The 26,107-nt window shown below is 46.1% G+C and overlaps 1 protein-coding gene across 2 annotated transcripts in view; it reads left to right on the top strand.

The window, feature by feature from the left end:
- The first annotated feature begins 10,041 nt into the window (after positions 1–10,041).
- ADAM17 (ADAM metallopeptidase domain 17) overlaps positions 10,042–26,107 on the top strand; it is a 58,656-nt gene continuing 42,590 nt past the window's right edge. Inside the window, exons 1-3 of one of the 2 annotated variants that reach the window (XM_021085853.2) lie at positions 10,429–10,455; positions 23,037–23,145; positions 23,267–23,399. Coding sequence is in view for 1 of the 2 variants with exons in the window: in NM_001099926.1 (NP_001093396.1) it covers positions 10,074–10,170; positions 23,267–23,399 (230 nt within the window). In the remaining variant the exon portion in view is untranslated. 2 annotated transcript variants of the gene reach the window in all.

The following is a 26,107-nucleotide window of genomic DNA, read 5'->3' on the forward strand; positions in this document are numbered from 1 at the left end:
ACACCATTCACACCCGCTGCAGTGGGAGTGCCATCCTTTAGAGCAAGGAGCCTGCCACCAAGCACCGCACACCTGCTCGTCACCTCCGTTTCCTAAGCCCACTATTGCTTAAACGATCTGGGTTGTTTTTGGTCTTTTTAGGGCTGCACCTGCAGCACAGGGAAGTTCCCAGGCTAGGGCTTGAGCCAGAGCTGCAGCTGCCGTCCTACACCACAGCCACAGCAACGCCAGATCCTTAACCCACTGAGCAAGGCCAGGGATCAAACCTATATCCTCCCGGACCCTGAGCCAGGTGCTTAACCCACTGAGCCCCGATGGGAACTCCTACAATCTGGGGTTTTTTCCCCATTCATTTTTTTTAAAGTTTTATTGAAATATAGTTGATTTATAATGTGTTCATTCCTGCTGTACAAGAAAATGAATCCGTCATACATATACACACATCCATTCTTTTTCAGATTCTTTTCCCATGTAGGTTATCACGGAATATTGAGTAGAGTTTCCTGTGCTAAAGGATCTGGTTTTATTTAAGAAGGATGTGCTCGTTCCTAATCAGCCAGGACTCTCTCAGCCTAAATTTGCTTCTCTGTTTCATCAACTTTTATTGAGAACCAACTGTGGGCGGGGCAGCATACCTCTGGCCCCAAGCCAACATCTCTCTAAAAAAGTAAGTAGCTGTTACTTTTTTAGTAACAAAAAAAAATGCATTCTGCTAGGATCCTGACACTTGCCCTTCAGGGCCTGCCAGCCCATGGTTTTGCTGCCTCTCTTTCAGTCTTTTGCTATCTGAAGTCTTGACCATCTTAGAATTCACGCAAGGCGCTCTGCCAGCAGGCAGGGCAGGGGAAGGGGCGGCCAAGGAGGCCGGACACACAGGTAGTCGACAGTAGCTTTGACAAGTGGGCAAGGAGGTTACATTGCTAGGCTGGGTCAAAAATGTGGGAGTTCCTTGTGGATTTGATCTTTCATCCTCAAGCAAAAATCAATTTGAATTTGTGGAGTTCCTTTTGTGGCTCAGCAGTTAACAAACCCAACTAGGATCTATGAGGATGTGGGTTTGATCCCTGGCCTCGATCAGTGGGTTAAGGATCTGGCATTGCTGTGAGCTGTGCTCTAGGATGCAGATGCTGCTCAGATCCCATGTCGCTGTGGCTGTGGTGTAGGTCGGCAGCTACAGCTCCGATTTGACCCCCAGCCAGGGAACTTCCATATGCAGCAGGTGCTCACCAAAAAAGCAAAAAAAAAAAAAAAAAAGAATTTGCCAAAGAGCACATCATTCAAGACTTAACTCATTATTCTATTTTCTGGGGACAGATTCATGAAATGAGATTCCTTCAGCAGAGTCAGTGGCCATACCCCAAAACGGGTTTTCTCCAAATGGAGTACAGGCCCCAGACAAGGAGAGTTTACCCCCAACTAAAAACAGAAACGAGGAACCTGCGGGGAGAGGAGCTTGGTCCATACCCTCCACCCTTGGCCTCCAGAGAACCTGGGAACGCCTGAAGAATCATGATTAAATCAGGGCAATTTACCATGAAAAGTTAGAATTAGGAGAAAACATAAATTTAAGTTTATCCTTTTTTCTGCTGGCGACCCTCTGGCAGAATGGCTTTTGAAGACCAAATATGTGCGTAACGTATGGCTTTTCTGCTTTTTCTTTCATCATTCCGCTGCCCCAACAAGTTGTTCTAAAATGCTGCTGTTTGAGTTTCCGTCCTGGCTCAGCCGTGAAGAACCCGACTAGCAGCCATGAGAGTGGATGTTCAGTCTCTGGCCTCGCTCGGTGGGTTAAGGACCCAGCATTGCGGTGAGCGGTGACGTAGGTCAGAAACTTGGCTCCGATCTCATGTGGCTGTGCCTGTGGCTGTGGTGTAGACCGGCAGCTGCAGCTCCGATTCAACCCTCTAGCCTGGGAACTTCCATATGCTGCAGGTGTGGCCCTAAAAAGAAAAAAAAAGCTGCAGTTATTTCCCTAAATCTCTACCAGATAAAGGCCAGCCTCTCTTGTTCAACCCTATGACTTAGGTACTTTTTTTTTTTTTGGTCTTTTCTAGGGCCGCACCCGCGGCATGTGAAGTTTCCCAGGCTAGGGGTCAAATCGAAGCTGCAGCCGCCAGCCTACACCACAGCCACAGCAACGCAGGATCTGAGCTGCGTCTGTGACCCACACCACAGCTGACAGCAACACCAGATCCTTAACCCACTGAGTGAGGCCAGAAATCGAACCCGCAACCTCATGGTTCCTAGTTAGATTCATTAGCCACTGAGCCACAACAGGAACTCCTGAGTTAGGTACTTTTAATTCCCTATTTTAAACAGAAGACTAGGAGAGGTTAAGAGATGGTGGATTGTTCACTTCTGGGCTGTTTGGCTCCAACGTCCATGCCCTTAGCTTCTAAGCCATAATGAAACCCTCTAAGAACAAAGCAGAACTGGGGGGGGTGAAAATATAAATTGTGGAATGAAAAGGATGAGGCCTGGGCCCTGGACCACATAACATTAGTCCTTCTGATGCCTCTGTGAGGAGGGCTGCCATGGTTGGAAATCACACAGTATTTGGAAGAACCTGGGGAAAATATTAGTATGATACTGAAATCTATCAAATCTGCACAGAAGCTTCTCTGAGTTGGGCTTGGGTTAGGGGAGTGTCTGAGTCTTATGTTTTGTGTCCAATGGAAAAAAACAAAACAAAACATGGTCTCCTAGGAGTTCCCACTGTGGCACAATGGGAGTTGGTAGCGTCTCTGGAGCCCTGGGATGCAGGTTCAGTCCCTGGCCTGGCACAGTGGGTCAGGCATTGTAGGTTGCAATGGTGGCTCAGATCTGGTCCCTAGCCTGGGAACTCTGGAGGGTGGTCACACACACACACACACACACACACACACACACACACACACACACACACAAAATTTCCTAAAGTTCTGTTGGTCAACAGGTCTCTGACTTCTCTTTTTCAATTACCATGGGATCTACAAAAGGTGACACTTTTCACCACTAAAAAGTGGTGAAAGAGACCTGAGAACCCACAACAGTATCTTAAGACAGCCACTGAAGGATGGCTCAGTTTTTGAGAGCTGGAAATGTGTTCTAGGCAAGAGGAATTTCAGGAGAAAAGATAGAAGGGGAGGAAAGCTCGATGTGTATTCCGGGAGGAGGTATTGGTTTGTTGCAGCTGCTATAACAAGTTATCACAAACTAGGTAGCTTAAAACAGGGAAATTTATTCTCAGTTCTGTAGGCTACAAATCTAAAATCCAGGTGTGAGCAGAGTTCCCGCTGAAGGCTCTAGGGAAGAATCCTTCCTTGCCTCTTGCTGGCTTTTGGTGGTTGTAGGCAACCCTCGGTTTTCCTTGGCTTGTGGCAGAGTCCCTCCAGCTTCTGCCCACGTCATGACATGAGGTTCTCCCTGTGTGTGTACCCGTGTGACTTCTCCTCATGAGGACACTGGTCATTGGATTTAGGGCCCACCCTAATCTGGCAGGACCTCATCGTAGCTTGATTACATCTGCAAAGACTTTATTTCCTAATACGGTCACGTTCATAAATACACGGATTAGGACTTGAACATACCTTTTTCACCCCTGATCTTAGCCAAGAGGCCAAGAGGCGATTGAACGTAATCTTTTTTATAGGACACCATTCTACCCTTATAAGCAATTGATGAGTGGGACGATTTTTTTTGGGCCATTTCTAGGGCCGCTCCCGCAGCATATGGAGGTTCCCAGGCTAGGGGTCCAATCGGAGCTACAGCTGCCGGCCTACACCACAGCCACAGCCACGCGGGATCCGAGCTGTGTCTGTGACCACAGCTCATGGCAACACCGGATCCTCAACCCACTGAGCGAGGCCAGGGATCCAGCCCACAACCTCGTGGTTCCTAGTCGGATTCATTAACCACTGAGCCACAATGGGAACTCCTTCAACCAAACATATTAACAGGGGCTGCTCTGTAGAATAAAATATTTAGAAAGAGCCGTGTGTGACCTGAAGAGTAGAAAGTCAGTGTGACGCAAAGCAAGGCGGTATCCTGGGTTGGCTTCTAGGACAGAAACTGTGCGGTCCTATTAGCGGTAATCAAGCAAGCGCTGGGGGAAGGGGGCAATGGGGAGTGACTGCTTAATGGGTCTGTGGTTTCCTTTCGGGGTGATGAGACACTCTGGAACGAGACGGTGTGATGGTTGTCTGACACTGTGAGTGTGCCCAATGTCCGTAAGGATACATTTTATGTTATAAGGGAATTCCCGCTGGGGCTCGGCAGGTTACAAACATGACTAGGATCCATGAGGACGCAGGTTCGATCCCTGGCCTTGTTCAGTGGGTTAAGGATCTGGTGTTGCCATCAGCTGTGCTGTAGGATGGTAGCTGCAGCTCTGATTCTACCCCTAGCCTGGAAACTCCTATGCTAAAAGTGCAGCCCTAAAAAAACAAAACAAAACAAAAAACAAACCACAATTTGCAAAAGACCATTAAGGGAGTTCATGTTGTGGCTCAGTGGAAACAAATATCTGACTACCATCCATGAAGATGCAGGTTCGATCCCTGCCCTTGCTGAGTGGGTTAAAGATCTGGCGTTGCCGTGAGCTGTGGTGTAGGTCAAAGACACCGCTCAGATCCCGGGTCGCTGTGGCTGTGGCGTAGGCCGGCAGCTGTAGCTCTGATTCGACCCGTAGCCTGGGAACCTCCATATGCTGCAGGTGTGGCCCTACAAAGCTAAATAAATAAATAAATAAATAAAATGAAAAGACCATTAAAAGGCACATACTTTTAAAAATTGTGAAATCTGATGTTAATTTTTTAGTTTTGACAAATACACCTTGATTATGGAAGAGATTAACATTAGGGGAAGCTGGGCTATGAGCATATGAGAACCCTCTGCACTACCTTGAAAATTTTTCTTTACATCTAAAATTATTCCAAAATTAAAATTTTTTTTAAATTAACATAAAAAATACATGACATAGATTTTCTCTCAGTCCACTGTCACATTGTATGTGATTTTGTGTTTCTATGTGCCCTTGTGTCTTTTAGCATCTAAGTCCTTTGAGGGCAAACGTATGACGTGAGTCTTTAATATTATTTCTTTTCTGGCTTTATTGAGGTGTTGACAAAAATTGTGTCTATCTAAGCTACACAATATGATGATTTTATATAACTATTCACTGAGAGGCAATTAGCATAATAAAGCTAGTTATATCCAAATTGACGACATTGTAAATCAACAATACTTTAATAAAAAAATGTATGTAGTCGGAGTTCCCGTTGTGGCTCAGTGGTTAACGAATCCAACTAGGAACCATGAGGTTGCGGGTTCGATTTCTGGCCTTGCTCAGTGGGTTAAGGGTCCGGCATTGCCTTGAGCTGTGGCGTAGGTTGAAGACACAGCTCGGATCTGGTGTTGCTCTGACTAGACCCCCAGCCTGGGAACCTCCATATGCCTTGGGTGCGGCCCTAAAAAGACAAAAAAAAAAAAAAAAAAAAAAAAGCAGGTAGTCATTAAAGAGAAAGATAAATCTAATTCAACATTATAACTCTTTTAATAATAAAAATATATAGATTCAAAAAAACCCCAAACATATCCATTAGTTACCACTTTTCTTTTTGGCCGTGCCCACAGCATGCAGAAGTTGCTGGGCCATCCCGTGCCACAGCAGTGACAACAACGGATGCTTAACTACTAGGCCGCCAGAGAACTCCCATAGTCACTTTTTTTTTTTTTTTTTTGTCTTTTTAGGGCAGCATCTGAAGCACATGGAGGTTCCCAGGCTAGGGGTCGAATCAGAACTGTAGCCACTGGCCTATGCCACAGACACAGCAATGTGGGATCTGAGCCGAGTTTGCAACCTACACCATAGCTCCTGGCCCTGCCGGATTCTTAACCCACTGAGCGCGAGGCCAGGAATCGAACCTGCGTCCTCATGGATACTAGTCAGATTCGTTTCTGCTGAGCCATGATACGAACTCCAGTTACCATTTTTTTGTGGGTGTGTGGTTAAGAACACTTAAGATCTACTCTCCTAGCAAGTACACAAACAGGTTTTTTTGTTTGTTTTTTGCCTTTTCTAGGGCCGATCCCGCAGCATAGGGACGTTCCCAGGCCAGGGGTCTAATCAGAGGTGTAGCTACCGGCCTATGCCAGAGCCACCGCAATGCTGCATCTGCCACCTATGCCTCAGTTTGCGGCAATGCCGGATCCTTGACCCACTGAGCGAGGCTAGGGATGGAACCCACAACCTCATGGTTCTTAGTCCGACGCGTTAACCACTGCGCCACGACGGGAACTCCTACAAACAATGTTCTTAAATAGTCACCACAGTATACGTTGGATCCACAGGACTTACTCATTTTATAACTGAAAGTTGGTACCTTTGACCAATGTCTCCTCATCTCCACACCTCCCTCCCCCAGATCCTGGCAACCACCATCCTCCCTCTGCTTTTCCGAATTTAACCTGTATAATACTCTACATAGGGCGTGATCACGCCCTGTTTGACTTTTTGTGTCTGACTTTTCTCCCTGAGTATAATGTCCTTTAGGTTCATCCACGTTGTCATAAATGGCAGGATTTCTTTTTTCTGTTTTTTTTTTAGGGCCGCACCTGCAGCACACGGAGGTTCCCAGGCTAGGGGTGGAATCAGAGCTGTAGCCGCCGGCCTACACCACAGCCACAGCAACGCCAGATCCAAAGCCCACTGAGCAGGGCCAGGGATTGAACCGGCAACCTCATGGTTCCTAGTTGGATTTGTTTCTGCTAAGCCATGACGGGAACTCCTGTTTTTCATTTTTCTTTCTAAAAGGGTCTAAAATACATTAAAACTTCTGAACTAAAATCCTGGGAACTGGAGTCCTTTGGAGACAGTCACATTGCAGTGACGGGGTCTGTTGTCTGATGGGGATTTGTGGATTGACTCCTTTTTTTTTTTTGCTTTTTAGGGGCTCATCCGCAGCATATGGAGGTTCCCAGGCTAGGGGTCAAATAGGAGCTACAGCTGCCAGCCTACACCACAGCCACAGCCACAGCCACACGGATTGTTAGCCCACTGAGTGAGGCCAGGGATTGAACCCACAACCTCATGGTTCCTAGTCGGATTCAATTCTGCTGCACCACAAAGGGAACTCCGGCTCCTACTTTTAGCTGCTGTGGCTCTGGTGTAGACCGGTGGCTACAGCTCCGATTGGACCCCTAGCCTGGGAACCTCCATGTGCTGTGGGTGCGGCCCTAGGGGGAAAAAAAAAAATATATATATATATATATATATATATATAAACATAAAAGAACCACTTCTGTGTTAAGGAGAGGACACCAGGATCCAGTCAATTTGTTCATGCACTTTTCAAATGGGCCATGGTGCCTGTGTAACAAATTACCTCCAAGTTAGGAGCTTGAAACAACAAATATTTATTATTTCCCAGTTTTTGAGGGTCAAAAATCAGGGAATGGCCTGTGTGGGAGGTTCTGGCTCAGGGTCTCTCATGGGGCTGCGGTCAAGCTGCTGGCTTGGGGTCTGCAGTCATCAGGGCTGCCTAGAGCTGGGAGTCCCGTCCAAGCCCACACATGCAGTCTTTGGCAGGTCTCAGTTGTGGGCTGGTGAACTCTATTCTTATGCACCTCTCCGCAGGCTTCTTGGATTCTTTCTTTTTTTTTTTTTTTGCTTTTTAGGGATGCCCTTGCAGCAAATGGAGGGTCCCAGTTTAGGGGTCGAATCAGAGCTGTAGCCGCTGGCCTACACCACAGCCAGAGCAATGCTGGACCCTTAATCCACTGAGAGACCAGGAATTGAACCTGCATCCTCCTGGATCCTGGTCAGATTCGTTTCCACTGAGCGACGATGGGAACTCCTCCCAGCCTTTTTGAATGTTCTCATGATATGATAACTGGCTTCAAATGAGCGACCCAAGAGAGCAAGCAAGTAAGAGAACGCCTGGGATGGAGGACAGTCTCCTACACCCTAACCTTGGACGTGAAATACCATTACCTCTGCTGTGTGCTCTTGGCTCCACAGACCAACGTCGGTCCAGCGTGGCAGGGGACCATGGGGCCGTGAGTATCAGGAAGCAGGGATCATTGGGGCCATCAGGGAGGCTGGCTATCACAGTGGCCACCAAATCTGTCAGGTACTTATATCCCATAGGGTAAATTTAAACCTAACACTTTTAATGTTACGGATTTATTTATTTATTTTTTTGGGCTGCACCTGTGGCATATGGAAGTTCCCAGGCTAGGGGTCAAATGGAGCTGCAGCTGCCGGCCTACGCCGCAGCCACAGCAATGCTGGATCCTTAACCCACTGAGTGAGGCCAGGGGAACCTGTCTCCTCAAGGATACTAGTAGGGCTCATTACTGCTGAGCCACAATGAGAACTCCACAACCATCACATTTTTATGTGGTACATTAAAAAAAAAATTTGCAGAGATGAATCTTTGCTTTTTGATTAGGTATGCCATTAATGAATGTTTAATGAAGGCATTTTATACTTCAGATGAATAGACCAGATTCAGGTAAGCCGAAAATGCACAAAACCAGTTAATTATGGATAATAACGGCTGGGAAAGATGTTGCGATTTTACCAAGGCATACCACAGTGAACCTAAGTTTAAACCACAGTTTGAGTATTTTATCAGGAGTAGTCTTGAAACTTTACCAGGCAGGACCAATAATTTACTCCTAACAATTTACCATTTCATAATCGGGGGAAGGCTGTCCCCATTCACTCCCAAGTGGAAAATGTGTTATGTTCTACTTGTATCAACTTTAGTTGAACCAGAATAGCAACTCCCTTTCAACGTTATTAGAATGTTTTACTCAGTACATTCCACTACACCAGAGCTAAAATTACGCAAAGGATTGGAAAGCGTAAAGGAATCTGATTAGCACCCATGAGGTTGCGGTTCGATCCCTGGCCTCGCTCAGTGGGTTAAGGATCCGGCGTTGCGCCGAGCTGTGGTGCAGGCCACAGAGGCGTCTGGGATCCTGCGTGGCTGTGGCTGTGGTCAGGCGGCTGTGGTTCAGATTTGACCTATAGCCTGGGACCCTCCATATGCCGCTAGTGCGGCCCTAAAAAGCAAAAAAACCAACCAACCCTCCCGCCCAAACTTCCTTGGCAAATTTCCAATCAAAGCTGAAGTGCCCAAACACAGTACTGAATTTCAAGAAGTTGGCTGGACGATTCAAGACCCTGTACGGGTAGATGAGGCGTTAGGCCTAAGATATAGTTTCTGAAATACTTGCAGACTCTACGTACAGCAGGGCCACGGGAAAATGTGCATTAAGGAAGCGCTTGTTTATTTCCCTCTGCAAAGCCTTTTTCGTTACAACGACAGAGGGAGGCTTAATACGCCCATGGGGTCCGACGCCCAAACCAAGTTGCACCCCATTTGCATCTGGGCTGCTGGGCTGGCAGAAGCAGCGCGCGGACGCGAGGCCTCGGGCTCCCAGGAGCCCGTCTTTCGTCGCGGACACTTCGTCGTTGGGTCGTAACCAGGAGCACGCCCCGCCAGGCTCCCCCTCGTCCGCTCAGGGCTCCAGGCGGTTTCAACAGCTCGTTTCGCAAAAAGGGTAACAGGGATCCTAACCAGATGTCGGTGGGACCGAGACGTCGGAGGCGGCTGGACGCACCTCTGAGGGCCTACTCGCGAGCTCCCGCCTCCCTCGCGGCGGTCACCCGGGGACAGAGGCGAGGCTCCACGGGGTCGAGTCAGGACGCCGCGGGCAGCTCATGGAGCCCTCGCGGGGCTGAAGGGGGCGGGCAGAGGGGCGGTGAGATGGCAGCGCGCCTGCGCGGGGCGGGGCGAGCGAGGCCCTCCCGGCATGCCGCGCGGCGCCCGGCTTCCGGCGGTGGGCGGGGCGGGCGTTGGCGGCGGGCGGAAGCGGGCTGAGCCAGGCCCTGCTCCGCTGCCTGCGCTTCCGGGGGGCCTAGAGTCAGGCTCCAGAGTCTTCCGGTAGGCGGCGCGGGAGGAGTGAGAGGCTTGAGGGGACAGGCCAGGCGGATCCCGTTGTCCCCCAATGTGAGCAGCGTCCTGAGCCCCAGTCAGGCGAAGGCTGCTCGGAGAGGTGGAGCCGGTTGCCGGGCCGGGAACATGAGGCAGTGTGCGCTCTTCCTGACCAGCTTGGTTCCTATCGTGCTGGCGCCGCGACCGCCGGACGAGCCGGGCTTCGGCTCCCCTCAGCGACTCGGTAAAGACCCTGGGAGTTGGCTTGGGCCGGCACCGGGTGCTTGGGGAGCGCAGCTTTCGGGAAAGAGCAGGGAAGCGGGATTTGTCAGGTGTTTGGGGGCGGGGTGTGGACGGCTGTGTGCGTCCCGAGGTTTTCAGCGTGGGAAGGGGGTGTGGCTCTCGGACTTCAGGGAAAGAAGGGAGATGGGCTCGTCTCCCTGAACGGGGGAGGGATCCTGGAGGGGGCCTCCGAGGGGGACTCGGGGCCTGGGAGGGGTCTGTCCCCTGAGTCTGTGTTTGGGAAGAGGTGAGGCGGGGAGTGATGGTGGCTCGCGTTTGGAGAGGAGGATGCGGTCCAGATCCCTGCCCTTCTGAGGAACAAACCTATATTGTGTTCCTACCAAAGGCGGGATTCTGGAGGAGGAGAGGAAGCTCCGCAGCTCTTCCTGGCTCTAAAAGGAGCGAACTCGATTTTCTGCTGTAGGGGGTACTTAGTAATCTGGTTGGAAGGCAGTGACTGGTAGCTCAAGAGTTTCATTTTGCGAACGCCATAAGCGTGTATTTAGTTATTTAAATTGGAGCTTATTGGAGGTGCTGGGGTGGGGGCGCTTAAATTTACCGGGCCAACTGGTAATGCTGCTGCTGTGAATGCCTGCCTTGCCATTTTAAACAGATTATCAGGAATCACCAATTTGATTGAGCCTAGAAAGTAGGTGATTTAGATTTTCTAAAGAGCTTGGATTAAGGATGGACTAACATTAAGAGATGTGTAAATTGCTGGCAGTTAATTTGTGTCAAGGTGTAGTGATTGGGTTCTTTATCAGTTAAAAAAAACTTGGCATGTGAGAGAGTTTAATTAACTGGTAATAAAGTATGAACCAGTATATTTTCCCAGTGTGAGAAGTTAGAGCCTCAGTGAATTTTCATGGTGGTTTTGGTCCCCAAACCCTACCGTGATTGCATGTATAGTATCGGGCAGATGGAGACACCGTGTGGATTTTCTTTATGGCTAATAAAACTTGCATTATTTTACCCGGAACTTCCTTATAATTGACTGAGGGTGTTAATGATGGCTACGCTCTCACCTGAACAACTGCTTTGTCAGTCACCTTAAATTGAAATGGATTACAGGTGATTAGTCTAATGACAGACTGGGGAGAACCTGGTAGGAAGTGCTGAGATGTGATACGTTAGTACAAATTGAAAAAAATGGGGAGTTAGGGATGGTCAGGATGGAGGAATAGGGTAAGAGCCATGTGATAAGGATAAATGTTAATAAAATGAACAAACATGGAGTTACTGTCGTGGCCCAGCAGAAGCAAATCTTTTTTTTTTTTTTTTGGTCTTTTTGCTATTTCTTGGGCTTCTCCCGCAGCATATGGAAGTTCCCAGGCTAGGGGTCGAATCGGAGCTGTAGCCACCGGCCTCTGCCAGAGCCACAGCAACACGGGATCCGAGCCACATCTGCAACCTACACCACAGCTCACGGCAACGCCGGATCATTAACCCACTGAGCAAAGGCAGGGATTGAATCCGCAACCTCATGGTTCCTAGTCGGATTCGTTAACCACTGCGCCATGACGGGAACTCCACAAGCAAATCTTGACAAGGATCCATGAGGTTGCAGGTTTGATCCCTGGCCTCGCTCAGTGGGTTAAGGATCCGGCATTGCTGTGAGCTGTGGTGTAGGTTGAAGTTGAGGCTTGGATCCCACATTGCCATGGCTGTGGCGTAGGCTGGCAGCTACAGCTCCAGTTCAATCCCTGGCCTGGGAACAATATGCCACTAGTGCAGCCCTAAAAAGCAATAAATAAATAAGTAAGCTAACATGTATTTCGAGGTATTAAAGTTATATTTTTACCACTCTAACACAGCTGTTTCACTTTTATTCTCATGTTCAGTAGTGGAGAAATAAGTAGCATGAATCCTAGGAATCGCAAAGAAGAAATCCTCACTTTTAGATTAATTCTCAGCAGCATTCACAGATCGTAAGGGATTTTTCTATTTTTATCATGTGTTTTTATTTGCAAAGTGCGGACCACTGGTGCCAGAAAAATGCATGGTGTAGATGTTTGAAGAACACGTACTGTATGCAAGTGTTATTGGAAATATGAAGATCAGACAAGTGCAGTGCGGGTTTGATTTCTGGCCCGGGAACTTCCACATGCTTTGGGTGCAGCCACACACACACACACACACACACAAAAAAAAACCTTTTGGCATGGTGGGATAGAGATATATGAACAGGCAATTCTAGAACAATATGAAGGTGAGTGATAGAACACATTGTGGGAGTTACCATGTTATCATCAAGCGGGGTTGACCTAACTGGGGAAGGAGGTGATGAGCCCAGACTCGAAATAAGGACACTCTCGATAGAGGCACTTAGCAACTGTTAGAATTGAAATGAACCGTGGAGATTGTGTCTCTCTTTTTTTTTTTTTTGTCTTTTTTTTGCTATTTCTTGGGCCGCTCCTGTGGCATATGGAGGTTCCCAGGCTAGGGGTTGAATCGGAGCTGTAGCCACCGGCCTACGCCAGAGCCACAGCAACTCGGGATCCGAGCCATGTCTGCAACCTACACCACAGCTCACGGCAACGCCAGATCGTTAACCCACTGAGCAGGGCCAGGGATCGAACCCGCAACCTTATGGTTCCTAGTCGGATTCGTTAACCACTGCGCCATGACAGGAACTCCTGTGTCTCGTTTTTATTAAATGAAGGAGGCGGAAAGATGTGTCTTAGAAAGGCATGGTGAGTTGTCAAGTTCATACAGTTAGTGACAAATGTATGCCTTGTGGGTATTTTTTCTTTTTTGAAGAGTGACTTTTTTTGTTTCTTACGGTAACCCTACCATTTAGATTGAATTGGTCAAGGCTAATGAATAATTTCATACTTATAGGGCATGGTTGTTTATTAGCCTACTTATCCATGAGTGTTACCATAAACGCAGTGCTAAATATCAATTAGGGATACGACATTTTCCGAAGGACAAAAATGTGTAACAGAGTCCTGGCTTTTGGAGGACACCGTAGGTCACCGAGATGATTTCAGCTGAGCTGTTATGAATTGCATAATTTAGGAAAGTTATGAGTCATGTGAGCTTACTCATGATGATATCTTGAAGTTGCAGCTGGGGTATATAAGTCTCCCTTTGATTTCAAAAGAGTTTTCTCTTTGTGTTACTCTTAATAAGAGGATGTAGTGGGTGGAAGGAAAAAATATAGGTCACAGATGAGGGATGGAAGTCGGGATCTGAAACATATATTCTGAAATGCAAAAGTATATGGGGTGGGGCGTCTCCCCAGTGCAGGGCCTGTTTCTCATATTGACGGCATCATTTCTCTCAAGATTTTGACATCTGACTTCCTCTTTTGATGGTAATTTTGCTTACTGACTGCATTCCCTTGAAACTGAAACACACACCCTAACTGCTTTAAGAGAAATTTAATGTAACTCTGCTTTTTTTTTTTTTTTTTGTCTTTTGTCCTTTTTAGGGCCGCACCCGAGGCATATGGAGGTTCCCAGGCTAAAGGTTGAGTCGGAGCTGTAGCCGCTGGCCTACATCACAGCCACAGCAACGCCAGATCTGAGCTGCGTCTCCCACCTCCACCACAGCCCACGGCAATGCTGGATCCTTGACCACAGCCCACGGCAATGCTGGATCCTTGACCCACTGAGCGAGGCCAGGGATCGAACCCGACACCTCATGGTTCCTAGTTGGATTCATTTCTGCTGCGCCACGACGGGACCTCCCTAACTCTGCTTTGTGCTAGTCAAAGAGATAAACTGTATTTCTAGAATAGAATGAAGATAAGAGTTACGCAGACAGCCCTGGTGGGGAAACTGGAGAATTCCATTTGGCTTTCACGGGGTTTTCCAGAACATTAAGTGTAGGTGTCCTTCAAGGCCAAGTGTGGTTGAATTTTGGATCCTTCTCCATTTTGCGTTTGTGAGAGATAGTGGTTTCAGTGGGAAGTATAATATGAGGGGAGAGAAAGATCATGCGGGCGGGAGGGATGGGAAAAGGCCTCACTGAGGCAGGGAGTGAATGAAGTGCTTTTCCATGTATCCTAAAAGGAACGCAGGAGTCGGCGCTCTTCCTCCCCACACCCCTCCTTTGTTTCCCCTTTAATAAGAGTTGTTGGCTCCGACAAGGCATCTGCCTCCATGGTTTCACTTACCATTTGACTGTTCTGATGACCACTGGATATGCATCTCTGACCTAGACGTGTTCTGTCTTTCCAGCTCAGTGTTCACAGGCACTTCAGACATAACACGGCCAGAATTACTTCTCTGTTTGATTGGAAGCCTGTGTGTAGGAGACAAGGTTTAACCTAGGAATAGGCAGCAGGGCTAGAAATTGTGGAAGTAATCTCATTGCTTAACCTGAATTTACATCCATTTCAGCTACAGAGCCTTATGGGTCTTCAGAGGGTCCCTTGGGCTGTGCTCGCTTTCATTTTGGCTCCTGTTTCCATGTGACTGGTTTGGTTGAGAGTCGTGGCCCAGGATTAGTCCCAGCCTAGGTGAAGTGCTCTCGATGAGGAATTATTTGAGGCGGCTCATCCTCCAGCCTCCCTAACTGGTATAAACCCATAAAGTAAGCCATTGGTTCCCAGGCTCTGGGGTCCGCTGCCTAGCTGACAGCACTGTTCTCTTTTTCTCATCTCTTCCTTGGTCCCAAAGAGGAAGTCACCCACGCCTCAGGGTCATGTTGCAGAATGACCTGGCCAGGTCTCTCCCTTGTCCTGTGTATTTTGGGGAGTGTTGAAGAGCAGACAAGTCTCAGGTGTCTTCTGCACAAGCAGAATAAACACTTGATAGCAGCTGTGGCTTTATCTTTTCCACTTCTGACAGCAGTTTTGGGGGAACTCTTTGTACTCTGCAAGTAGAGGCGTGGAGAGTGAGCAGAGCGCCATAGGGATTCAGGGGTTTGGCATGAGACACTTGCGAGTGGTATTCCAGGAAGATGCAATTTATTGCAAAAATAAGAGAAATTAAGTGAAAAGTTCCCAGACGTTCCCAGACTCTTCTCATACAACACTTCATTATTTAAAAATCAGTTTTATCTTAGAGTTCCCATTGTGGCTCACTGGGTTAAGAACCTGCCTAGTATCCACGAGGATGCAGGTTAGATCCCTGGACTCTGCTCAGTGGGTTAAGGATCCGCCGTTGCCCCAAGTTTCGGTGTAGGTCACAGGTGCGGCTTGGATCTTGGCGTTGCTGTGGTAGCTGATGGCTATGGCTCTGATTCAACCCCTAGCCTGGGAACTTGCGTATGCCACAGGTGTGGCCCTAAAAAGACCAAAAAAAATCAGTTTTCTCTTAAAAACTTGACTCTGGGCTTAATGAATGAAATAAGGGTATCCTTTATGTCGTTGTACCCAAGGCAGTGGCCATAAAAGCTTATCCTGGAGACAGGACAGTTGAGGTACGAGAGAAGGGTGAAGCGGAAGGTTTATCGAGTCTATAGGCAACTCCATATCTATATCCAAAAGCTGGTTTGCTGCAGGCCTGAAGGTCCAACTTTCTATTTATTCTTTGAGAACATAAAGAAGGAATAAAGTATCAGTTGCTTGATACCACTGATGTTGATTTTAAAAATCCTAGAATAACAGATTTACCTTTTTCCTGCCTAAAATCACTGTATGATTTATCAGTGATGTAACTGCAAAGATATGATGACTTAATGCAAAAAAGTTCTATGTAAATGAAGGATTGCAAACTGTAGGTAAGGAACAGAGTATAGAACTTCAGAATCTTCTAGTACCCACCGGGCCCTTTATAGCAACCTGTTATAAAAAAAATTTTTAACCAAGTAAATTTGAAAACCTAATCAGCATTATCGGGCAATTTATGAATTGGGCAGCTTCCCATCTAGCAGCTAGAAAGGCCCTCCGAGGGAACCAAATGGAACGTTTTTATGGGAAGAAGGGGCGGGGCAAGGGAGCCATCAGCAAAGAGAGGGAAGGATTGTTTTGGGCCAGGCCATCGTCTTTCTGGGGCCAAGGGAACCGGGAAGGAAGGGTTTTGTCCTATGGAAGACCTCTTCTTCCCCAGGGGATGGGGGAGCCCCATGTGGCTGATGACCTCATTGGTGCTGACCAGACAGTTCCAAACTGATGGGTTAAGACTACTTTTCTTTTTTTTTTTTGGTCTTTTTGTCTTTTTTGTCTTTTGTTGTTGTTGTTGTTGTTGTTGCTGCTATTTCTTGGGCCGCTCCCGCGGCATATGGAGGTTCCCAGGCTAGGGGTCGAATCGGAGCCGTAGCCACCGGCCTACGCCAGAGCCACAGCAACGCGGGATCCGAGCCGCATCTGCAACCTACACCACAGCTCACAGCAACGCCGGATCCTTCACCCACTGAGCAAGGGCAGGGACCGAACCCGCAACCTCATGGTTCCTAGTCGGATTCGTTAACCACTGCGCCATGACGGGAACTCCAAGACTACTTTTCTGATGAAGGTGGAAACTACACTTGGGTTAGGTATTAAACCTAGGTTTGGTATCAGGTGCTTCAGCAAAAGTGAGCCTGTGGTTTTTCTCTTTTAACAAATCCCGCTCCCAGACCTGCTCCTAGTTGGGGGTATTTTTTGTTGTTGTTGTTTGTTTTTATCTCAGGCGATTTGATACCACTGTCTACCCAGGTATCCAGGCCAGAAACTTGGGTGTCTTTTAGGGATCTCCGCCTGGATTGCTCTGCAGCCTACTAGCTCATGTCCCAGATGCTGCTTTTGTCTCCTCTAGCCCGCTCTGCATTCTGCCTTTGTTGTCGAACCCACGTTGATGTCTGAGTTGGGAACAGAGAAAGGTTTATTGATTGGGAGACTGCAGGTGGAGAAGATGGGCGATATAGGCCTGTCTCGGATCCATCTTCCTGGCTGGCCAGGGTGTAAGATGTTTTTTGTTTTTTGGGCTTTTTGTGTTTTGCTTTTTTTTTTTTTGCTTTTTAGGGCCACACCTGCGGCATAAGGAAGTTCCCGGACTGGGGGTTGAGTCAGAGCTACAACTGACGGCCTACACCACAGCCACAGCAATGCAGGATCTGAACCACGTTTCCAACCTACACAACAGCTCACAGCAACACCGGATCCCCAACCCACTGTGGGAGGCCAGGGAATGAACCTGCATCCTCATGGATCCTAGTCGGGTTGGCTGCTGCTGAGCCACGAAGGGAACTCCCGGGTGTAAGGTTTTTAAAGCAGCATTTGGGGTGACTCTCCTCCCGTTGATTGGTGGTAAGGAAACAGGGTGGTGTCGGAGTCAACATCAACCTCCTGGGTCCAGCCAGTCCGGGGGCCGCCTGCTTGTGGTCAGCGTGTAGTCACTCTCCTCCACCTGGGGGTGGGGGTCTTAGTTCCTGTGGGGCAGCTCGAAGATTGTGTCCCGTTGTTCTGTGCATCCCTGGGGGAGGAGCTAGGACTGTTTATCCCTGAACTCTTGTCTCTTGACTGCTTTTCCTTCGTTTCTGCCTTTCCTCACTGCTCGCATCAGTAATTGCTTGAATCTGCTCCTTGGAACTCAGGGAGGACCTAGGAGACGAAAGCTTTTTTCTCCAAGCGAGAAGCAGGGGACACAGGCTTTCATGCCAGGAGCGCGCCGCAGGGCCCTCTGTTTCAGTCCCCCCTTTTCTTTGATCCTCTTCTGTCCTGAGGCAATAGGAGCAGGACAAGAAAGAGTAAGTTTTGGATGGAGTGGTTCATCATAAATTTGGCAGGGGAACTCAGCTTGAGGTGGGGCTTAGTTTCACAGTCGTGATGAAATCCCTAATTTATAGCTGTGGCTACTGTCCAAAGTCCAGAATCCTGAATTTAGTTCCCTGGCCCTTTATGACCAGACCTCTGCCTGCCTCTCCAGCCTCACACCTTTTCACAGTCTCTGTGCTCTTGTGCCCTCCTGCCTCCCTGAGTTACTTTCATTCTTTTGAGTGTATTATATTCTGTACTTTCTTTTCTTTCTTCTTTTCTTTCGCTGCACCTGTGGCCTATGGAGGTTCCCAGTCTAGGGGTAGAATGGGAGCTCCAGCTGCTGGCCTACACCACAGCCAAAGCAGCGCCAGATCCCAGCTGCGACTGTGACCTACACGGCAACACAGGATCTTTATTAATTCACTGAGCGAGGCCAGGGATCAAACCCGCATCCTCATGGGTACCAGTTGGGTTCGTTACCGCTGAGCCACAAGGGGAACTCCATGTATTTCTTTGTTTCTTTTTTTAGGGCCACACCAGCAACATATATGGAAGTTTCCAGGCTAGGGGTTGACTCATAACTGCAGCTGTCGACCTACAGCACAGCTCACAGCAATGCTGGATCCTTATCCCACTGGTCTGGGCCAGGGATCAAACCCGCAATGTCATGGATACTCGTTGGATTTGTTACCACTGGGACACCACAGGGACTTCTGTATTATTATTATTTTTTTTTTTGGTCCCCACCTGTGGCATATGGAAGTTCCCAGGCTACGGGTCAAATCAGAGCTGCAGCTGTCGGCCTACACCACAGCAACGTAGGATCCAAACCTCGGCTGCGACCTGCACCACAGCTCATGGCAACACCAGATCCTCAATTCACTGAGCGAGGCCAGGGATCGAACCTGCATCCTCCTGGATGCTAGTCAGATTCCTTTCCGCTCTACCATGACTGGAACGCCACGTCCGTTTTCTAATTTGTGTTTTTGGCCAGGTGAGATGAGGAAAAGTTCATTTGTTTAGGGAGATGGCTGGAGCAGCTTGTAGAAAGCAAGGAGAGTGGTCTCATTCTAGAGTGTTGGGCAGCCATTGGGAGTTGCTAAACAAAGAGAATATGACCTTGCCCTGAGCTAATAAGAAACATGGGTTTTGTAGCATTGTCTAGTATTAACTGTCATAAACTCTACCGTAAGAAGTTAAGTGGTTTATTCTTAAAGTTTTTTTGAGTTTTTTTCGTACATGGATATGGGGGAAATATCCATATACGAAAAAAGTTCTGTTGAAAAAGCTATAGAAAATTGGATTACCAATGGTTGGAATTTTGGAAGTACAGGGCAGTGAAATACCGAGCATCTGAGAGGTCACTTGCAAGAGCAGGAGCTCAGATTGTTGGACAAGGAGAAGGCATTTTGTGTGTAATCTCTCCAGGATGACCAGTTTGAGAAAGCTAGTTATTAAAAGAGGGTAAGTTACCATTGAAACATTCAGTATTTTAAAGTGCTTTAGCAAGCCACTTTTAAGTATTTATTATAGAAAAATACCTAAAGATAACCTTGCTCTTTTTTTTTTCTAGGCCTATTTTTAAATACATAGTTAGGATCATGTAGTATGAATAGTTTTTTAAATCTACCTTTGTGTATTTAATATAACATTAAAGTATTTTCTCATGTTCTGAAAACCTTTTGTTAAATAGTGTTTTAAATGATTGCAGGGGTTTTTTGGTTTGTTTTTGTTTTTTGTCATTTGGAAGTGCTACAACTTATGTCTCCTAGGTATTAATTTACTTTGTTTCCACTTTTTGTTCTTAAAATTAATGCAAGGCTGAGCAGCAAACATCTTTGTGCACAGCCTTTTTCTTCACGTTGAGCCAGTTCCTTATTTTAGCTCAGTTCAGTGGTTTTCAGACTTGAGTTCCCATCAGCATCACCTGGAAGCCAAGTTAAACCCAGGGAATTTCTGATCGTGGAGGGACTGAGAGGAGAAAGTTCACAGGGGATGCTGATGATGCTGGTTGTGGGCAGTCACCCTCTGAAGACAGCTGACGTGTGTCATTGACAATGAAACTACAGTATTGAGGTTAAGTTTCTCAGTCAGTAGGAGTGATTATGATCTTGAATGAAACTGAGTCCGTGTACCAACCTGTATCTCGGAAGTTGAAGAGCTCCAGGATTGTATCAGCATCTCAACATTGAGAATTTGTGTGCTGTTTTGTGCAGGGTTCTGTGCTGGGTGTTGTGAGGTAAGACTGGTTTTTAAAACGAAGCTTACTTTTGGCCATTTTACAACCTCTTTGTGAGATAAGACAAATATAACTCAGAGATGCCAGAAGGTGTAAACAGCTTCAGAATTCAGAGGGAGGCAAGGTCATGTTTGATTGACATGTCAAAAAGTAGAAGGCCACGAAGTAGAGGGTCCAGGAAGAGCTAGGCTATTTTTAAGCAGTTTCAAAAGTCAACATCAGTTTTGGGGTTTTCAGCCAAACCGGCCCAAGTTCAAATCCTAGTACTGTGCCACATTGGCTTTGTGATGTTACTCTCCCAGGGTCTGTTTCTTCATCTGTAAAATGGTGATAAGACCAAGGATGTTCGTGGAGGTGACATAAAACACCCAGTCTTGTGTCTTGGAGAAAACAAAACACTCAAAATGTTCAATAAATGGAAAGCTTCTTGAAGATTTTTCATTGGTGCCTCTAAGCATTATAATTTGCAAGGCCAGGTCACTAGTAACCAACCGTCCATTGGGATAAAAGAGATTGTTGCCTTCTGAAACAGCTTTCCTTTGAATTAAAATTAAAGGAAATTTTCCTTAACAGAAAATGGGTGATAGTAAGTGTGAAATTTGCTACCATTTTCATTTTTATCTTGAAGTAGAGCCTTGAATGAACTTTGATTAAGTTTCCTTTAATCGCAGAGTTCCCGTCTGGCTCAGTGGAAACAAATCTGGCTAGCATCTGTGAGGACGCAGGTTCGATTCCTGCCCTCGATCAGTGGGTTAAGGATCTGGCGTTGCCATGAGCTGTGGTGTAGGTCGCAGATGCGCTTGGATCCGGCGTGGCTGTGGTGTAGGCCGGCATCTGAAGCTCCGATTCAACCCCTAGCCTGGGAACCTCCACATGCGAGGGTGCTGCCCTGGGTGGGGGCGGGGCAGAGACAGATTTCCTTTAAGCAGATAGCAGTGTGCCTTCCCCATGATTTCTTCAGGTTTGCTCGAATATGATGTGACAGGGAGGCATTTTTCCTTCTTTGACCACTCTGTGTAAATTGGCCCTTCGCACTGCCTGCCTCTGCTGGCCTGTTTTCATGTCCGCAGGACTGATGTGTATCTTCTTATGCATTGTGTGTCTCTCCTACATGAGATGCGTGCTGCTTTGGTCAAGGACTTTGCCCTATGGAGTGCTTTGTCTCAGTACTTAGACCAGTGACTAACACAGAGCAGTGAATGAATGAATTGATACAGAACTTACTGAGCATCACTGAGGGAAAATTGAAGGAGAAAAGTATTGTGTGGATTCTTTCTTTTAAAAATGGTTTTGTGGGAGTTTCTGTCGTGGCACAGCGGAAGCGAATCCCACTAGGTTGCAGGTCTGATCCCTGGCCTCGCTCAGTGGGTTAAGGATCCCGCATTGCCTTGCGCTGTGGTGGAGTTCACAGACGCAGCTTGGATCTGTCGTTGCTGTGGCTGTGGTGTAGGCCGGCAGCAACAGCTCCCATTAGACCCCTCGCCTGGGAACCTCTGTATGCTGTGGGTGTGGCCCTAAAAAGACCAAAAAAAAAAAAAAAAAAAGGTTTTGTGAGCCTGTTTAACCACAGTAGCAGGATACTTATATTTTAAGCTCCTACTGTTCTATTTTGAGGACATTCCAAGTCCGGTGGAATGATTTTGAATACCATTGCTTCTGCAGTGATATTTGTTGAGAGAAAAGGAAAGCATCAGCTCATTGTATTTTTAGGCAGTTTTTGTATAGACTTAAGTCACCAAAATTGTCTTCCCCAAATCCTCTTGATTGTGGGAGAGACAGCACTGTTGCTGTTGATAACAAGTGACTTATGGGGTAGCATATACTCTATAGTGTTTATTCTTACTCTGTGCAAAATAGAAACTCATTTGTGCTTGTTCTGTCTTTGGGGAAGTGCATCTTTGCTTTTCTTGGATGCCAGGTCAGTCTGTTAAATGTTTATTTTTTTTCTAGGGATTAGTTGGTTCTTACCACTTCTACTTCCTGGTGTCCAGTGGATTAAATATTCTGTGGTGTCTGCTGAGGGCAGCAGTGGTAGGGACAGCACTACTTTTTTGCTCATTTGGAGTATGTGATATTTCTCTAAAAGGGTTGCTTGCTCAGTTTTGGTTTGCCCAGGCTATAGATACATTTATTGCTATTTGTTATTATGTATCAGCTGATACAGAATTGGTACAGTCCAGATAGGCAGTGGGCAGATCAGATTGGCAACTTTGATCTTAGAAATTCTAAACAGAACGAAATAAAAAAAAAGAAAAATTCTAAACAGAAATGCCTTGAATTTAGGAGTTCCTGTCATGGCTCAGCGAACCTGACTAGGATCCATGAGGATGAGGGTTCGATCCCTGGCCTCTCTCAGTGGATTAAGGGATCCGGTGTTGCCATGAGCTGTGGTGTAGGTCTCAGATGAGGCTCAGATCCCATGTAGCTGTGGCTGTGACGTAGGCCGGCAGCTGTAGTTCTGATTTGACCCCTAGCCTGGGAACCTCCATATGCCCCAGGTTTGGCCCTAAAAAGCAAAAAAAAAAAAGAAAAGAAAGAAAAAAAAAGAAAAGAAATGCCTTGAATTTAGAAGCTAGTTCACTGCATACTGTGGTACTCTTATCAGTAACTAGTTTGACCATGGACTCACGTTCACATTCCCCTGATTGTCACAGATATTTTTCCACCTTGATTTGTTTGGCCTGGGATCCAAAAAGGCTTACACGTTGGCTGGCTTGCTGTACCTTTTCTTTGTTTGTTTTGTTTTTGTTTTTTGCTTTTTAAGGCCACACCCAGGGCATATGGAAGTTCCAGTTGGAGCGGAGCTGTCAGCCTGTGCCACAGGCACAGCAGCCAGATCTGAGCCTGTAGTGTCTGGCGGGAACTCACTTGCTGTTCTCTTCAGTCTCATCTGTCTCCACCCCTCCTTCTTTTCTCTTGCCATTTGTTTCCTGGAGAAATTGGGTCATTTGTTTTGCAGGAATGGAACATTCTGGGCGTGGCTGATGACTTCCTGAGGTTGTTATTTGGCAACGTCTAATCCCTTTTTGTCTTGGAAACTGGAAGTTAGAGCTTGATTAGATTGTGTGGTAAGAATCCTTCATAGGTCATGCCAGGGGCATTACATCAGGAAGAGTCTGTGATCTGATTCTCATGTGAATGGTATTACAGTTGATTTAGGTATTAATAACCTTTTTATCTTTATTTCAGAAAAGCTTGATTCTCTGCTCTCAGACTACGACATCCTCTCTTTATCCAGCATTCGCCAGCACTCCGTAAGGAAAAGGGATCTGCAGGCCTCAACACACCTAGAGACACTACTAACTTTTTCAGCCTTGAACAGGTAATTTGAATCATTCGTAGAATAATGTTCGCAGTGGGGGACTTGGTTTGGTAAAAACGGAAAAATAGGAGTATCTACTGAAATCTTAGAAAATTACATTTTAAAGATTTGAATGAATGTAATTAGAATCTGACATGATTCTTAAAATAGTGTATTGATTATTCTTAAGTTCATACTGCTGACAATTTTTAAAAAGTAAATAGGTATTCCAAAGGTATTAATGATGGTATATTTGTGGTTTTGGAATTATAACAATTTTGATTAATTGAATGATTATAATGCTTTAAATTTTCCTACTTTAGTGCTATCAACCTTATACGAGGTACTGTATTTTATATATGAAGACAGTGAGGCTTAGAGAGAAAGGATTTGCACAGCCTAGTGGTGAACTGGGTCTAGAATTCCGTGCCCTTTTCCCATTAAGTTGCTCATTTGTCATAGCATAAATTGATAGATGGGCAGTAATTTTAGTATTTTATGTTTTGTGGGTTTTTTTTTTTTTTTTTTTTTTCTTTTTTAGGGCTGCACCAGAAGCATATGGAGGTTCTCAGGCCAGGGGTCAAATCAGAGTTGTAGCCACTGGCCTGTGCCGTAGCCACAGCTACTCAGGATCTGAGCCACGTCTGTGACCTACACCACAGCTCAGGGCAAGGCCGGATCCTTAACCCACTGAGCAAAGCCAGGGATTGAACCTGTGTCCTCATGGATACCAGTCGGATTTGTTTCTGCTGAGTATTTTATGTTTTGCAAATGTAAATCTGTTAGATAATTGCAGATCTCTTTCTAAAGTCTTTTTAGGGAGCTTTACTAATATCAAAAAACAAACACTGGGAGTTCTTTTTTGGTGCAGTGGGTTAAGGTCCTCAGGCATTGTCACCGCAGTGGTTTGGGTCACTGCTGTTGCATGGGTTTTCTCCCTGGTCTGGGGGCTTCCATATGCCACAGGTGCAGCCAAAGAAAAAGTGTGTGTGTGTATATAGAATATGCACCTAATTTAAAAAAGCAAATTATAGAGCTATGAAAAGTTTTCACTTCTTCTAACTCTGTTGCACTTCCCAGACCTAGCAAGTTTCCTATATAAACTTTCAAGTTTTTTTTTTTTTTTTGCTTTTTGGGGCCACACCTGGGGCATATGGTAGCTCCCAGGGGTTGAATCGGAGCTGTAATTGCTGGCCTACACCACAGCCACGGCAACGCCAGATCCGAGCCTCATCTGTGACCTAGGCCACAGCTCATGGCAATGCCGGATCCTTAACCCACTGAGCAGGGCCAGGAATCTCACCCACATCCTCATGGATATTAGGTTCGTTTCTGCTGAGCCACAACGGGAACTCCCAACTTTCAAAAGATTTTAATGCAGTTTTTTTGCATATAGATCTATATATATAAGATAACATAGATACACACACATAGCTTCATAAATATTTTTGAAAGCCTCATAAATATTTCTATTGCTTAAAACTATAAAAATTTATTCACTAGTACCCTACAGATGGATATGGTTTAATCAAAGTGCTTTTTTTCTTACTGTGACAAGCAGTGCTCCAGTGAATAGCTTTATAAATATATCTTGTCTAGGTGTTTTTCTAGGATACAGTCCTAAAAGGTGAATTTCTGTACTGGGTTAAGGGTGTACACATTCTCCATGTGTATTGATATGGACACGTTTCCTCCTGAAGACATTAGACCGGTCTGTTCTGCAGCAGTGAATGAGCTTACCTGTTTCCTGTTATCCCTGCCATTATAAGGTTTTAAAGATCTTTAACGTACTCTTTTGGAAGGGAATAGTACCTCATAGTTGTTTTGATTTTCATTTTGTACGGAATTGACCATCTTTTCATGTGTTTATCAATCACTTATTTTATTTGTCTATCTGCCTTTTGGTATCCATTTACTATTTTTCTATTGGGTTTATCCTTTTGGTAACTGAATTGTAGTGCTCAGTATATTTAAGGAACTTAAGTCCATCATCACATGTGTTAGCTGATATTTTATGCAGATAATTTTACTGTTGCTGTTCTTATTTTTCCTGGTCATTGCCATCATCCTTAGATTATTTTTGAATAATTTCTTTTTGTTAGATTTTATGTCAAAATGTTGCGGTATATCTAGTTTCCAAACATAGCAAATTCGAGCAGAGTGGTGATAGTGGTAGTAGCTCTAATTTACTAGGTGTTTCTTTTGTATCATTTCCTTCAGTAGGCACTTTACATACGTTACCTCTACTTCTCACATACTCTGCGTAGAAGTTTTTGTTATTCCCTTTTTGAAGGCGAAAGAACAAAGCAAAACAAATTGAGGCTCAGGTTAGGTAAGGTGCCCGGGGTCACTCAGTAAGAAAGTGGAAGATAAAGGATTTGAACAGAAGTCTGACTCCAAAACTAGTGCTATTTCTGCTGTGCTGGTAAGCTTCGTGAAGGAATGAAGATATAGTAGCAGGAAATGAATAGGAGCAAAGGAAGAGAGAGGGGAAGCCTTTAAAATCAGAACTCGGGGTTTGGTTTTTGGGTTTCTTTTGAAGTTAGGTTTGAGGTAGCTGAGAATCCTTACTCTAGGGTTAAACACTGCCATAGCCTGACGTGCTTCTCTTGTGTTGCATAGAAAATGTTAAACAGCATCTGCTTATCTTCTCTCTGTGTAAGGAAGCAGAGAAATCGGTCATTTAAATTTTCATCTTAATATTTAATGGGAAATATATCTAGTAATAT

The sequence above is a fragment of the Sus scrofa genome, chromosome 3, assembly GCF_054392235.1.
Source record: "Sus scrofa isolate SSC_HxYL_T2T_F1_AM1 chromosome 3, Sscrofa_HxYL_maternal_Yorkshire_Landrace_v2.0, whole genome shotgun sequence".
Taxonomy (NCBI): Eukaryota; Metazoa; Chordata; class Mammalia; order Artiodactyla; family Suidae; genus Sus; species Sus scrofa.